Source organism: Nerophis ophidion, linkage group LG23 (genome assembly GCF_033978795.1).
Source record: "Nerophis ophidion isolate RoL-2023_Sa linkage group LG23, RoL_Noph_v1.0, whole genome shotgun sequence".
NCBI classification, from domain to species: Eukaryota; Metazoa; Chordata; class Actinopteri; order Syngnathiformes; family Syngnathidae; genus Nerophis; species Nerophis ophidion.
The window spans coordinates 25903321-25919737 of record NC_084633.1 but is presented as its reverse complement, the minus strand read 5'-3'; the positions used below and the strand labels follow the sequence as shown (position 1 = coordinate 25919737).

Genomic DNA, 16417 nt, shown 5'->3' with positions numbered 1-16417 from the left:
GTCAATCATATGTCATATTGACCACACCCCCACTTCCACATATACAATCTAGGGGAAACCATGATCTGTACATAGTCAATTATTTCCAAGGCTTGTTCTTTAGCTGTTACTGAATATTCATGGAGAGCATTCGAGAATCCTGTCTTCTTTTCTCATACATGCACAGGGTCCCGCGTGGATGCCCTCGACCGAGCGGGTCGGACCCCTCTACACCTCGCACGCTCCAAACTGAACATTCTGCAGGAAGGAGATTCCAGGAGCTTAGAAACCCTGAGAGGAGAAGTGACACAGGTAGATCTCGAGTAACCTCACACTCACTCTGGGTTCAGTCTAACTTGAAATAAATATTTAATTGAATGTTTGGTCCAGTATTTTGAAAGAAACAAACCAAAAAGATCCCTGTCCTAACAATTAGGAATATTTTTGAGGACTCATAACTTATAGCACGGTTGATGATGATGATGATGATGACTTCTTTGTATGTTTTTCCCCTGCTCAGATTATACAAATGCTGAGAGAATATCTAAATTTAATGGGCCAAAGTGAAGCTAAAGAGAGACTGGAGCATATTTCGACCCAGCTGCAACACACACGAACCAAAGAGCAAGTAAGATGTGTACTTTGTTATATGTATAGAAAAAAGTACCTCGGTTTTTGTATACACCACTTTTCGTGTCATTTGGTATCTCGACCAAAATTTGACCTGAACTTTGCCCCCGGTTTTTGGATACTGTCTCGGCCATTTTACAGCCCAACAAACTCGTGTCTGCCTGCGGTGTGTGATTACACGGAATCGAGTTGTGCTTTTTAAATGATAAATGGGTTGTACTTGTATAGCGCTTTTCTACCTTCAAGGTACTCAAAGCGCTTTGACACTACTTCCACATTTACCCATTCACACACACATTCACACACTGATGGAGGGAGCTGCCATGCAAGGCGCCAACCAGCACCCATCAGGAGCAAGGGTGAAGTGTCTTGCTCAGGACACAACGGACGTGACGAGGTTGGTACTAGGTGGGAATTGAACCAGGGACGCTCGGGTTGCGCACGGCCACTCTCCCCACTGCGCCACCCCGTCCCTTAAAATAAAGTATGACTGCAAAATAATCCACCGTGGTGCCAAAGATGTCAAGATCTGCGAAAGCTGGGAAGGAAAAAGTCTTGAATAAAACAAACAAAAAATAAAGACTTGGAATGCAACAAGAGATGTATGAGAATGCATCTAATATACAAATCTGAATGATGAAGTACTGAATAAGTAAAGAACCCTCCTGATTAGAGATGTCCGATTATATCGGACTGAAGATAATATCGGCCGATAAATGCTTTAAAATGTAATATCGGAAATAATCGGTATCTGTTTCAAAAACTAAAATTTATGACTTTTTAAAATGTTGCTGTATGGAGTGGTACACAGACGTAGGGAGAAATACAGAGCGTCAATAAACCTTACAGGCACTGCCTTTGAGTCCCGGCTCAGTCACGTAACATCTACTGCTTCTCACACACATTAGTGAATGCAAGCATTCTTGATCAACAGCCATACAGGTCACACTTAGGGTGGCCGTACAAACAACTTTAACACTGTTACAAATATGCGCTACACTGTGAACCCACACCAAACAAAAATGACAAACACATTTAGGGATAACATCTGCACCGTAACACAACATAAACACAACGTAACCAATATCCAGTATCCCTTGCAGCACTAACTCTTCCGGGAAGCTACAATATACACCCCCCGCTCCCTCCTAACCCGCCCACTTCAAACTCCTCTTGCCCTCTCAGGGAGAGCATGTCCCAAATTCCAAGCTGCTGTTTTGAGGCATGTTAAAAAACAATAATGCACTTTGTGACTTCAATAATAAATATGGCAGTGCCATGTTGGCATTTTTTTCCATAACTTGAGTTGATTTATTTTGGAAAACCTTGTTACATTGTTTAATGCATCCAACGGGGCATCACAACAAAATTAAGCATAATAATGTGTTCATTCCACGACTGTATATATCGGTATCGGTTGGTATCGAAATCGGTAATTAAGAGTTGGACAATATCAGAATATCGGATATCGGCAAAAAAGCCATCATCGGACATCTCTACTCCTGATTGCTGATGAGATGCTGTTCAGACCAGAGTAAAGGCAATGCATTGTCCACAAAACAGGAAACAAATATAACAAAATAAGAGCACAGAACCAGAACTAATGGAATATGACACAGAAAGCAAAGCCTATCATGTGAAGCATGGCAAAAGAAGGTTGTGAGATCTAGCACTTTGATAAAGAAGTTGAGGAAAAAACATTGAACTGGTAGGAATGTATGAGAGGCTTTCTCGTGTCCTTTCGCCTCATCAAATCAAATCAACTTTATTTATAACGCACATTTAAAATTTACCACAGGTGTAGCCAAAGTGCTGTACAATAGGCAGGTTAAAAGATAACAAGTCTTTGACCAGTCAGAAGGTCAAAGTGAGATCAGACATGTGCATTTAAAGCTGGAAGTACTTTTAGTAAAGTGTGTTTTGTGTTATTGTTCCTAGGGTCTGGAATGAATTAGTTAAATTGAAATGTTTTCTTATTGTAAAAAATAAGTAGGTTTTCAAGGTTCTTCACTGACAGGCAACTCATTTGTGGCGGTGGGGTCTTTGCATGATTTGTATAACTGCCTATAAGGCATGTATTTTTCAAAAACGCTAAAAAAAAAAAAAAAAAAAAAAAAAAAAAAGTGAGATATTTTTAAAAACTTCTAAAGGCTTAGTGGCCCCATACGTGGACAGCACCTTTTAGCTCTTATTTCCTAAATTGTGTACACCACTGAATTGGGGTCTTATGGCCGCTTATGTGGACACTTATACTGCCATCTGGTGGTGTCAGAAGAGTATAACATACAATGGAATTTGGGGAAACAAAGTATAAAAATAAGAATTAACATGAAGTACACGTTTGTGTACTTATGGACTAAGTTAGGCTGACCATATTCTAAAATACCAAAAAGAGGACACATATATCCGTGCTAAGGCGGGCTGCACGCCAAAGTCGGGACTAGGTGAAAATTTGCCAATGATACTCCAACTTGCTTTATAAATTATATATTTATTTAAATAAAGCATTTTTTCTCCTCTGTTGACAGCAGTGTTGGCGCTCGGAATTTTTAAAATGGGTCCCACTTTTTTGTAAGCGTTTCAAAAACAAATGATAAACATATGCATTGTCCTGTTATATTTCACTTTCTATATTATGTTTTGGAAAAAGGTTGTCATAAACGTTACTTAATTGAGTAAAAAAAAAAAAAAGACAAATTTGTACACATATGTAAATGTGTTCAGTTATAAACATTCATTTAATTTCTTCTTTCCTTCATTGATCTAAACTTTACCGTTGCTGGTAGTTTTTTCTAGGTTTTTATTTGATAAGTTGTAGGTGTATTTATTTTAGCATAAAAGTGTAAAAAGTGTTTTGCTTCGGTCATGAAATGATGATAATTGTGTGCCAGGGCATACATACATTTTATATTTAACGCTTAAATCTCTGGAGTCTACATCAACTTCATATATATTTCTAATATCACAATATTTTATTTTTTTTTTGTTTGTTTGTTTGTTTTCCGACCTTTTTGTCAAATAAAACTTTTTTTTTTTTTATGGCAAACACACAAAATATGCAAAATCTTCCACCAAAATTATTTTTCAAAGTGGGACATTAGATGTGAAGTAATCAAAATCTTGGATAGGTCAATAATTCATAATAACATTGATTTATCATTTTGATTCTATATTATGTTTTGAGCAATGAAAGTTTGAAAGAAAAAAACAGCTTTGATTTATTATTTATTTTTTATTCACCTTTTGTTTTGTTTTTGTTTATTTTAATTGTATTCTTACGATGTGCCCTGGGCCTTTAAAACATTATCTGTGGGCCGCAAATGGCCTCCGGGGCACACTTTTGACACCCCTGCTATAGATAATAAATTAAATCTGATAAATATCGATAAAAAGCAGAGCCTGGCAACGCAGGCGTGTTTATCATAACTCTCTCGCTCTCTCTGTCTCTGCCCCTCCCGCATAAATGCTGCTGCGTGCGCACACCTTAACAATTTGATTTGTTTTTAAACCCTTCTTAACCCTCAACGTACATTGAAAATACACGCAACCCTAACTCAAAATGCCGGACATTTGAGGCATTTAAGAAACTCCGCCCGGAAAGCCCCGCAAAAGAAGACATGTCCAGGGAAAAGAGGACATATGGTCAGTCTAACGAAGTACATAATATCAAAAGATGATTCTTATTTATTATTCTAATTAGGGTCCAATAAACCCAAATAGCAAAGAGAAATTAAAAAAGCATGTAAAAAAAACAGCTTGGGCCTTATGAGGTTAAAGACACATTTGTGTCATTTGGTATTAGTATCAATGTATCTGTTTTCTTGTAGCATTTTTTTTGCTAATTGTTTGAGGACTACAAAGTAGCACCGGCTACACTTTATACACCCCTGGTATATTGACACATTAATCTGCCCTGGAATTTAGTTTGGCAGATATGTAAACAGTCTTTTAAATTCAAGATGAAAAAACATCGAACTTGTTTATTTATAGTATACAGAATGAAGTTACTGTATAAGTGAGCCCACGAAGGAAAATACATTATGATATACATGAAGTGCACATTACAGTTTGGTATCAACAATACATTTTGGTATGAACTGAACAAAAAGCCATCCACTTATACGGGATAAAGGCTCACTCTTATGCTAACATACAATAGACTGCCCCATTGACAGAAATGAGCATTTTGATTGTTTCAAACTTGTACAAATGTTTAACATATGAGATTTTACCTGTACAAAATTGACATAAAACAGCAAATGCATTTCTACTTACAAGCATATAGTCCTCAAACTCTGGAATCTAATATCGATCGCTTATGTTGTACTGCTAGACCAGCTGTGTGTGTATGCTGACTAATAACCCTCTAACTCTATTTTTAAACAATGTCAATAATGATATTGAATCTGTCCCAATAAATTATATTTTTTTTCACTGCCATTTGTAATATTATTCATTCTTAACATGTTCAACATTTGTTGTTTATACTGTATATCAACTGCATCTAACAGAGTAACCACCTGCATTTTCATCATGCTATCATGTTTAAAGACAACAAAGCATTATATTCTGCTTTACCTTCCTGTATAGCACAATCGCAAAACTCAATCAATCAATCAATCAATCAATGTTTATTTATATAGCCCCAAATCACAAATGTCTCAGAGGACTGCACAAATCATTACGACTACAACATCCTCGGAAGAACCCACAAAAGGGCGAGGAAAACTCACACCCAGTGGGCAGGGAGAATTCACATCCAGTGGGACGCCAGTGACAATGCTGACTATGAGAAACCTTGGAGAGGACCTCAGATGTGGGCAACCCCCCCCCCCCTCTAGGGGACCGAAAGCAATGGATGTCGAGCGGGTCCAACATGATACTGTGAAAGTTCAATCCATAGTGGCTCCAACACAGGCGCGAGAGTTCAGTTCAAAGCGGATCCAAGACAGCAGCGAGAGTCCCGTCCACAGGAGACCATCTCAAGCGGAGGCGGGTCAGCAGCGTAGAGATGTCCCCAATCGATAAAGGCGAGCGGTCCATCCTGGGTCCCGACGAGCGGTCCATCCTGGGTCTCGACTCTGGACAGCCAGTACTTCATCCATGGTTATCGGACCGGACCCCCTCCACAAGGGAGGGGGGGACATAGGAGAAAGAAAAGAAGCGGCAGATCAACTGGTCTAAAAAGGAGGTCTATTTAAAGGCTAGAGTATACAGATGAGTTTTAAGGTGAGACTTAAATGCTTCTACTGAGGTAGCATCTCAAACTGTTACCGGGAGGGCATTCCAGAGTACTGGAGCCCGAACGGAAAACGCTCTATAGCCCGCAGACTTTTTTTGGGCTCTAGGAATCACTAATAAGCCGGAGTCTTTTGAACGCAGATTTCTTGCCGGGACATATGGTACAATACAATCGGCAAGATAGGCTGGAGCTAGACCGTGTAGTATTTTGTACGTAATTAGTAAAACCTTAAAGTCACATCTTAAGTGCACAGGAAGCCAGTGCAGGTGAGCCAGTACAGGCGTAATATGATCAAACTTTCTAGTTCTTGTCAAAAGTCTAGCAGCCGCATTTTGTACCAACTGTAATCTTTTAATGCTAGACATGGGGAGACCCGAAAATAATACGTTACAGTAATCGAGACGAGACGTAACAAACGCATGGATAATGATCTCGGCGTCTTTAGTGGACAAAATGGAGCGAATTTTTGCGATATTACGGAGATGAAAGAAGGCCGTTTTAGTAACGCTTTTAATGTGTGACTCAAAGGAGAGAGTTGGGTCGAAAATAATACCCAGATTTTTTTACCGAGTCACCTTGTTTTATTATTTGGTTGTCAAATGTTAAAGTTGTATTATTAAATAGAGGTCGGTGTCTAGCAGGACCGATAATCAGCATTTCCGTTTTTTTGGCGTTAAGTTGCAAAAAGTTAGCGGACATCCATTGTTTAATTTCATTAAGACACGCCTCCAACTGACTACAGTCCGGCGTGTTGGTCAGCTTTAGGGGCATGTAGAGTTGGGTGTCATCAGCATAGCAGTGAAAGCTAATACCGTATTTGCGTATGACGTCACCTAGCGGCAGCATGTAGATGCTGAAGAGTACAAGGCCAAGCACCGAACCCTGGGGAACTCCACACGTTACCTTAACATAGTCCGAGGTCACACTGTTATGGGAGACGCACTGCATCCTATCAGTAAGATAAGAGTTAAACCAAGACAGGGCTGAGTCTGACATACCAATTCGTCTTTTGATACGCTCTAATAAAATATTATGATCGACGGTATCGAAAGCAGCGCTAAGATCGAGGAGCAGCAACATAGATGACGCATCAGAGTCCATCGTTAGCAATAGATCATTAGTCAATTTTGCGAGGGCTGTCTCAGTCGAGTGATTTGCCCTGAAACCGGATTGAAAGGTTTCACATAGATTGTTAAACGCTAAGTGTTCATTTAGCTGCTCTGCAACAATTTTTTCGAGGATTTTCGAAATAAAGGGAAGGTGAGACACCGGTCGGTAGTTTACCATGAGGTCAGGATCGAGGTTAGGTCTTTTAAGGAGAGGATGAATAACCGCTTTTTTGAATGCTAGGGGAACAGTGCCCGAGGAAAGTGATAAGTTTATAATATTTAGCACTGATGGACCTAATAATACAAAAAGCTCCTTGATAAGTTTCCCAGGAAGTGGGTCAAGTAAACATGTTGTTTGTTTTATTCCATTTACACGTTGTAACAATTATTCTAATGTTATTTCATCAAAACGAGAGAAACTATTTTGGATATTTGCAGTATCCGCCGTATATACAGTCGTATCTGTGTTAATATAACCCAGTTGTAGCTGGGACGCATTGTCTTTAATCTCCTTTCTAATAAGTTCAATTTTCTTATTAAAGAACTTCATAAAGTCATCTGCCGAATGGGTGGAGCTACTGGAAGGAGTCCCTTGTTGGGTTAGCGATGCTACTGTACTAAACAAAAATTTTGGATTGTTTTTATTAATGCGGATGATATTTGAGTAATAATTAGTTTTAGCTAAGGTAAGCATGCGTTTATAAGTTCTTAAACTATCACACCATGCTTGATGGTGCACCTCAAGTTTAGTCGTGCGCCATTTGCGTTCCAGCTTTCTACATAATAATTTCTGAGCTTTAGTTTCTTCAGTAAACCATGCCGCCTTTTTTAACTTCAGCGGTGCTATACTATCAATGGTTTCGCGCAGGGCGTTATTGAAGTTGTTAGTGAGGTTATCAATAGAGCCCACATACTTTGGGAACGGTGCCATTACCGAGGGTAGTAGGTCAGCAAGAGTCGTCATTGTGGCAGCATTAATGTTGCGGCTGCTATAGCAGTTTTTATTATTATTAGCTTGCCGAACATGAGTCTGAACTTCGAATTTTATAAGGTAGTGATCGGACATTACTTTAGTATACGGGAGTATCGTAACTTTGGAAACGGTGATACCTCTGACAAGCACTAGGTCTATCGTATTACCGCTGCGATGCGTCGGTTCATTTATTATTTGTGTAAGACCACAGCTATCAATTATAGTCTGGAGCGCCACGCACGGTGGGTCCGATGGGGTATTCATATGGATATTAAAGTCCCCCATTATAATTATATTATCGGCGTGCGTCACTAGATCAGCAACAAACTCTGAGAATTCACTAATAAAGTCCGAATATGGCCCTGGGGGGCGGTAGATAACGGCCAGACACAGAGGCAGAGGTGTGGCAGACTTCATAGAAAGCACCTCAAAAGATTTATATTTATTATTTAAGTTAGGACTAAAGTTAAAGTTTTCGTTGTATATTAGTGCGACACCCCCCCCCCCCCCCCCCCTCCCCTTTTAAGGGGACGGGCAATATGCGCATTCGTATAGTTAGGAGGGGATGCCTCATTTATCGCAAAAAAGTCATCTGGTTTAAGCCAGGTTTCGCTAAGACCGATGACGTTAAGGTTGTTGTCTCTAATGACCTCATTAACTAATAACGTTTTGGGAGACAAAGATCTGATGTTTAGAAAGCCCATATTATAGGTAGTGGGCTGTTTTAAGGTGTTGTTGATAAAATGATCCGTAGTAGCAATATTAATAATGTTGCGTTTATTATGCGCAGTGTACTTAAAATAATTACGACCATATCTAGGAATTGATATGACGGGAATTTTCAGATTGTCTACTTGGCGCTGCGATAAACTGAACGCATCATAATTTGCCACCTCAGTAGAACGCATGTCTAACTCTGACGTAGTCATAGTCATAGCAGAAAAAACATTTTGTGAGTTGTGTATTATTCTACGAAAACTGCTATGTGTACAGGGATCATCCAGCCTGGCGCTGGCTAGTTCTAACTTAACTGACTCCATACCCAGGCTAGCAGGCTCTGTAATTGCCTGTGACCGGGCTTGCTCTAGTGCAGTTAGTCAAATGTGGCTCAATGCGAAATCTATGTTCCGAGACAAGAGGATAGCGCCTTCCTGGTTAGGGTGAAGACCGTCTCTCCTCAGCAAGCCAGGTTTGCCCCAGAAAGAGGGCCAATTATCAATAAACGTAAATCCCTGTAGTCTACAGAAGCTATCCAGCCACTTGTTAAGAGAGACTAATCTGCTATATCTCTCATCATTGCCTCTCCCAGGCAGGGGGCCAGAGACAATTACTCGATGCCTGGACATCTTTCTGGCGAGATTACAAGCCCTGGCTATGTTTCTCTTTGTAATCTCTGATTGTCTCATCCTAACGTCATTGGAGCCAACGTGTATTACTATATTCGCATAACTAGTGGTGCGGTTAGCCTGCCGTACGTGTTTACTAGACCTGTTGCGAGTTAGCTCCCTAAGATTAAAACTACATGTATGTGTGGGAAAAATGGCGGAAGGTATTGCTAACAAAAACCGAGGTACCACTAAATAAGAAGAGTCCAAACGACAGAACGCGTTGCTGATTTGTCACAAATTTATATCCTATGTTTTTTTACTTTTTCAAATTTTAGGTGGATGAGGTGACCGATTTACTGGCCAGCTTCACTTCACTCAGCCTACAGAAACAGAATTTGGGAGACAGGTAGAGGACAAAGAAGCGGTTTCTTTGTTACTTTTTTCAAGCAAACCTCTACCCTGAATACTGGTACCACTTCTCACAATCTGGACTACTCTTTAATGTAATTAACACACAGTTGAGTAAAGTGTAACATTTGAGAATTTTAAGTATGTTATCAGGAAGAAAACACATGTGTTGTTGCTGATCTCAAATGTATTCCTGTTTGAAAGTTGTCCATCAGGTGTTAATGATATTTTTGTAGTTGGTAGTAGATTTTGTGGAACAGTCTGAATTATTGCAAACTTGGCCTTAATTTACCCAAAACAACAATGTTTCTATTCTCTTCTCCATTTGTCTTTTATTAGTGGACCAAAGCTTTCCCTATCCCTTTCTAAAATGCCTCAATTTGTCCGTCATATAAATTCTGTTTTCAGACTAAATTCTTGACAACTTAATTTAGAGGGCGCATCATAAAGCTACCTCCAGTTGTGCCAAAAAAGTAACAGTAATTACTTATTTTGTGACTTCTGACTGTTCAGCAGCAGAAAGTAAATATGCATAATTTTTAATTGGTTTTAATGCATTGTTCCTGGTTTCATGCAGATAATTTGCCAACAATCCCATTGGACCTTAAATGCAGAAGGCACAACAGTATGGAAGGTGGAGGACAGATTCAGTCCTAAAGACTTGCCTTTGTTTTATCGTCATGCATATTGTAACTATGTGAGCAGGCAGTTTTAATGTTTGACTTGTTTTTTTCTTTATCACAGGAAACTTGCAATGACTCTCCATTTTTATTGCATGTTGATGTTTAAAGGGGGACTACACTTTTTGGGGGGAAATGTTGCACATCATTCACAATCCTTATGTAAGACAAGGACACATATTTTCTTTTTTTATGCTTTCTAATCATAAACAAACTTTAGCCAAAATAAGCTCACAATGGGTTCAATTGGAGCTCCACTATTCCGCTCACTACGCCCTTTTAAAAATCATCCAAAAACTGCCAACAATACTCTATTTACATTTTGTGACCCAACGATAAACAAAGTATTAGCAATATTGCTATTATAAGCGCTAATGTTAAGGACCTGTTTTAGCGGCGCATTGATCACAGAGGATGTATTCCTCCCCTCTGAGCTGGTGAAAGTTAATTCCCGATTATAAATCATGACTCTCACCTGGACGGTAGAAGGTCGTGGCCATAAACCTGAGAAGTTGCTCAACTTTGACAGCCACCTTAGACTGGGAGATGGTGAGAAACACACAACCACCTTTTTTAATTTTTTAACGATTGCCAGGTTTTTGTTATCTAACCAGAAATATATAAATATGTGAGAGCAGACACTGTACAGTAAGTGGTTGTTGTCTCTCCTGAAGTCTGCATGAACGTAGTAGTAAGAGTTGAGGAAAAAAAGCTAATTTTCCGATGCATCTATTAAATGAATGTGCTGCCATTTGCTTAAAATTATCAAAATTGGTAAATATTATGTGTTAACATGAATCTGGCCGTTCCTACATTACATATACAGTTGCGATCAAAAGTTTTCAAAGAACCTAATGTCATGGCTGTCTTGAGTTTCCAATAATTTCTCCAACTCTTGTTTTTTTGTGATAGAGTGATTGGAGCAGATACTTTTCTGAATTTATTATGGGTCTACTGAAAATGTGAGCAAATCTCCTGGGTTAAAAGTATACATACAGCAATGTAAATATTTGCTTACATTGGCAAGTTTCACTGCAATAAAGCGCTTTTGATAGCCATCCATAAGCTTCTGGCAAGTTTCTGCTTGAATTTTTGACCACTCCTCTTGACATGTGTTGGTTTTCTGACATGGACTTGTTTCTTCAGCATTGTCCACGTGTTTAAGTCAGGACTTTTGTAAAGGCCATTCTAAAACCTTAATTCTAGCCTGATTTAGCTATTCCTTTACCACTTTTGACATGTGTTTGGGGTCATTGTCCTGTTGGAACACCCAACTGCGCACAAGAACCAACCTCCGGGCTGATGATTTTAGGTTGTCCTGAAGAATTTGGAGGTAAGAATTTGCTGTATGTATGCTTTTTACCCAGCATATTTTGTCACATTTTCAGTAGACCCATAAAAAACTCATAAAAGAACCAAACTTCATGAATGTTTTTTGTGACCAACAAGTATGTGCTCCAATCACTCTATCACAAAAAAATATAAGAGTTGTATAAATTATTGGACACTCAAGACAGCCATGATATTATGTTCTTTACAAGTGTATGTAAACTTTTAAACGCGACTGTATACTTACAACGCGTATATAAAACGTTGATAGAGGTGTTTTGATGTTTTTTAGAGTGCCGTATAGGACTTTATTTTTAGCTGACTTTTTCTAACGTTTATTTACTATTCAAAAGCATGTGTCCTTGTCTTACATAGGGATTGTGAATGATCTGCAAAATAAAATAAAAAAGAAGAGCGCAGTTCCCCCTGTACCAGTGTAATATATGGTCAAAATACCTAACTCAATAAATTCCTATGAATAACTAACTGTTTTATTTGTATTTGTTGGTACAATATAGTAGAGAAATGTGGTACAATTGAAACAACTGAACTGAGCTGTTAAATCGCGGCTTGTTCTTCCTCGGGTCTGATTGGCTGCAGAGCACAAGCCCCGCCCCCACGTACAGAAGTATTGTTTCGCCGTTCCTAAAAATGGCGTCCGCACCCGCGTAATTTGGAGACCTTATTTTGGTATTTCATATTTGACAAGCCCAATTTTCCACACCTTCTAATAATTTTTGAGAGTTGCCGTTGCACCGACAGTGAAAGGACGAAGACATGAGAGAAACGGCATGTCTGCACGATGGTGCTGCTCATTGAAGGGACACTGCGGCCTAGCTGTTACGGAAGCACCGGCCTCTCCTAAGACGGTTACCCGGGCAAGGCGAGCCTACTCACGGTAGGGGGTATTCGAATGCTGGCGCTGCCCCGGAAGCCGGGTGGTCACATTCATGGGACAGAGGGGGTGTGTTTATATGTCATTACAAACGTAGGCGGGAATGTTTTTAGTTAGCACAATGTATACATTTTAATACGCATACTATGTCATTAAATAATGGACCACTTGTCTGAATTTGACGTTCCCCTTTGGTGTTGGTTGGACTGCCCAATGTATGATTTATCTTCAATGTTGCAGCTAATATGTAGTTATTAATACATGTGCAATCAGTCATAATAATGGCAACATTATTCCACTTTGCTCAAAATATGACTCAAACTCTTCATGATATAAATCCACTAACTTGTTTCTCATATATATTTTTTATCAGACCAGCATCCTCCTGCCTCCATCCTGCTCATGACATCTGAGAGAATGGCTTTTGAAGAATTTAAAACTAAAGGAGAACTGGGTAATTGCATTTGATATCATTGTAATCAGTCACTGTGCGTCATATTTAACTCAGAAACACCATGGTTTATTACTATTAATGGAAAATACAGATTTTTGTGTAAGACTTGCACTTATGGGAAAAAAAATGTGGAAATCAATGTGACTTTTTATGGTAATACTCATTTGTTCCTTGTTTTAGATGTTGGGATGGATGAAGAGAGGGGTCTGGTAGCCGGCCGTAGCCAGAGAGAGAAAAGGAGGTCGTACAAAGATCTTTTACGAGAAGAAGAGGAAATTGCAGCTCAGGTCCGCAAGTCTTCCAAAAAACGCCCAAAGGTGAAATTTTAAACATCTTAAAGGCCTATTGAAACCCACTACTACCCACCACGCAGTCTGATAGTTTATAAATCAATGATGAAATATTACCATTGCAACACGTGCCAATACAGCCTTTTTAGTTTACTAAATTGCAATTTTAAATATCCCGGGACTTTTTTCTTGAAAACGTCGCGTAATGATGACGTGTACGCGTGACGTCACGGGCTGTTATGAATATAATAATAATAATAATACAAATGGATTAGATTTATATCGCGCTTTTCTATTGTTATATACTCAAAGCGCTCACAGAGAAGTGGGAACCCATCATTCATTCACACCTGGTGGTGGTAAGCTACATCTGTAGCCACAGCTGCCCTGGGGTAGACTGACGGAAGCGTGGCTGCCAGTTTGCGCCTACGGCCCCTCCGACCACCACCAATCATTCATTCATCATTCATTAACCGGTGTGAGCGGCACCGGGGGCAAAGGGTGAAGTGTCCTGCCCAAAGACACAACGGCAGCGACTTTGATGTCCATAGGTGGGAAGCGAACCTGCAAACCTCAGGTTTCTGGCCCGGCCGCTCTACCCACTACGCCATCCCGCCCCAATATGAGCGCTGCGTACACACACAGCTAAAAGTCGTCTGCTTTAACGGCATATTTACACAGTATTTTGGACATCCGTGTTGCTGAATCTTTTGCAATTTGTTCAATTAATATTGGAGAACTCAAAGTAAAAAGATGCAGTTGGGAAGCTTTAGCCTTTAGCCACACAAACACACAGTGATTCTTTGTTTAAAATTCACAGACGTGAAACTTTTCTATGGATCACAGCGAACATTGATCCCAACCGAATGTCAACCAGCAGGTTTCGGCGAGAAAATTGTGGTTAAAAAGTCGCCTCTTTCCGGATATCAGCTGAGCTTGTGCCTCCCGTACAGCAACCGTCAACTTCCCTGAGACACTGCGCGTCAACACCCGGCCGTGGACGTACTGTTGAACTCACTAAAACACTAGCAACACAATAGAAAGATAAGGGATTTCCCGTAAATTATCCTAGTAAATGTCTCTAAAAACATATGAATCCGTCTCAATGCAACGCGATTGCAATCTCGTTTTTTTTTAACTTGTTTTTTTTTTCTTTTTCGAGTCCGTCGCTATCAATATCCTCAAACACAAATCTTTCATCCTCGCCCAAATTAATGGGGAAATTGTCGTTGTCTCGGTCTGAATACCGTATTTTCCGTGCTACAAGCCGCCCGGGTTATAAGCCGCACCTTCAATGAATGGCATATTTAAAAACCGACTTCCGGTAGAGGCAGGGCTTTTCTCCAGTTGCGAACGTTATCGTGGATGTTCTCCACTAAATCCTTTCAGCAAAAATATGGCAATATCGCGAAATGATCAAGTATGACACATAGAATGGACCTGCTATCCCCGTTTGAATAAGAAAATCTTTCTGTGTGGAGTTTGCATGTTCTCCCCGTAAATGCGTGGGTTCCCTCCGGGTACTCCGGCGTCCTCCCACCTCCAAAGACATGCACCTGGGGATAGGTTGATTGGCAACACTAAATTGGCCCTAGTGTGTGAATGTGTGTGTGAACATTGTCTGTCTATCTGTGTTGGCCCTGCGATGAGATGGCGACTTGTCCAGGGTGTACCCCGCCTTCTGCCCGATTGTAGCTGAGATAGGCGCCAGCGCCCCCCGTGACCCCGAAAGGGAATAAGCGGTAGTAAATGGATGGATGGATCATTTCAGTAGGCCTTTAAACAGTGCTGAATGATGATGATGATGATGATGATGATGATGATGATGATGATGTAGATGTAGATGTGTATAAATTGTTTTCTTTAAGAACCACTCAAGCGTTTAAAAAATGAATAAATGAATATATATATATATATATATATATATATATATATATATATATATATATATATGAGGGTTGGACTCGGCCAAGGCTGTCTTTTGTCACCGATTCTGTTCATAATTTTTATGGACATAATTTCTAGACGCAGTCAAGGCGTTGAGGGGTTCCGGTTTGGTGGCCGCGGGATTAGGTCACTGCTTTTTGCAGATGATGTGGTCCTGATGGCTTCATCTGGCCGGGATCTTCAGCTCTCACTGGATCGGTTCGCAGCCGAGTGTGAAGCGACCGGAATGAGAATCAGCACCTCCAAGTCCGAGTCCATGGTTCTCGCCCGGAAAAGGGTGGAGTGCCATCTCCGGGTTGGGGAGGAGACCCTGCCCCAAGTGGAGGAGTTCAAGTACCTAGGAGTCTTGTTCACGAGTGGGGGAAGAGTGGATCGTGAGATCGACAGGCGGATCAGTGCAGCGTCTTCAGTAATGCGGAGGCTGTATTGATCCGTTGGGGTGAAGAAGGAGCTGAGCCGGAAGGCAAAGCTCTCAATTTACCGGTCGATCTACGTTCCCATCCTCACCTATGGTCATGAGCTTTGGGTCATGACCGAAAGGATAAGATCACGGGTACAAGCTGCCGAAACTAGTTTCCTCCGCCGGGTGGCGGGGCTCTCCCTTAGAGATAGGGTTAGAAGCTCTGCCATCCGGGAGGAACTCAAAGCCGCTGCTCCTTCACATCGAGAGGAGCCAGATGAGGTGGCTCGGGCATCTGGTCAGGATGCCACCCGAACGCCTCCCTAGGGAGGTGTTTAGGGCACGTCCAACCGGTAGGAGGCCACGGGGAAGACCCAGGACACGTTGGGAAGACTATGGCTCCCGGCTGGCCTGGGAACGCCTCGGGATCCCCCGGGAAGAGCTAGGCGAAGTGGCTGGGGAGAGGGAAGTCTGGGCTTCCCTGCTTAGGCTGCTGCCCCAGCAACCCGACCTTGGATAGATGATGGATGGATATATATATATATATGTATAAATATATATATATATAGATGTGTGTGTGTGTGTGTGTGTATATATACACACAAAGTACTGTATATGTGAATTTTAATGTATAATCAACTCATTATACGTCTGCCTATGTATTTGAAAAAAAAAAAAAAAAAACTTACCAAATTGATGGATAACTTGCTTTGAAATCATAAGTTAGGTTGACAAGCAAATTATGAAATAGAC

General features: G+C 40.6%; 2 protein-coding genes across 7 annotated transcripts in view; both read left to right on the top strand.

Annotated features, from left to right (window-relative positions):
* ankrd54 (ankyrin repeat domain 54) overlaps positions 1-12164 on the top strand; it is a 28096-nt gene extending 15932 nt beyond the window's left edge. For 2 of the 4 annotated variants that reach the window (XM_061885370.1, XM_061885367.1), the window contains 3 exons: positions 167-291; positions 500-607; positions 9597-12164. In XM_061885370.1, the coding sequence (XP_061741354.1) occupies positions 167-291; positions 500-607; positions 9597-9671 (308 nt within the window). In that variant the 3' untranslated portion in view covers positions 9672-12164. The remainder of the gene's footprint in view (positions 1-166; positions 292-499; positions 608-9596) is intronic. The other 2 variants (XR_009803978.1, XM_061885368.1) reach the window with 2 other exon arrangements.
* A 130-nt stretch (positions 12165-12294) lies between these two features.
* The window catches only part of hmgxb4a (HMG box domain containing 4a), a 30984-nt gene continuing 26861 nt past the window's right edge, over positions 12295-16417 (top strand). Inside the window, exons 1-3 of one of the 3 annotated variants that reach the window (XM_061885364.1) lie at positions 12295-12576; positions 12947-13027; positions 13208-13344. In XM_061885364.1, coding sequence (XP_061741348.1) covers positions 12976-13027; positions 13208-13344 — 189 coding nt within the window. In that variant the 5' untranslated portion in view covers positions 12295-12576; positions 12947-12975. The remainder of the gene's footprint in view (positions 12577-12946; positions 13028-13207; positions 13345-16417) is intronic. The other 2 variants (XM_061885363.1, XM_061885362.1) reach the window with 2 other exon arrangements.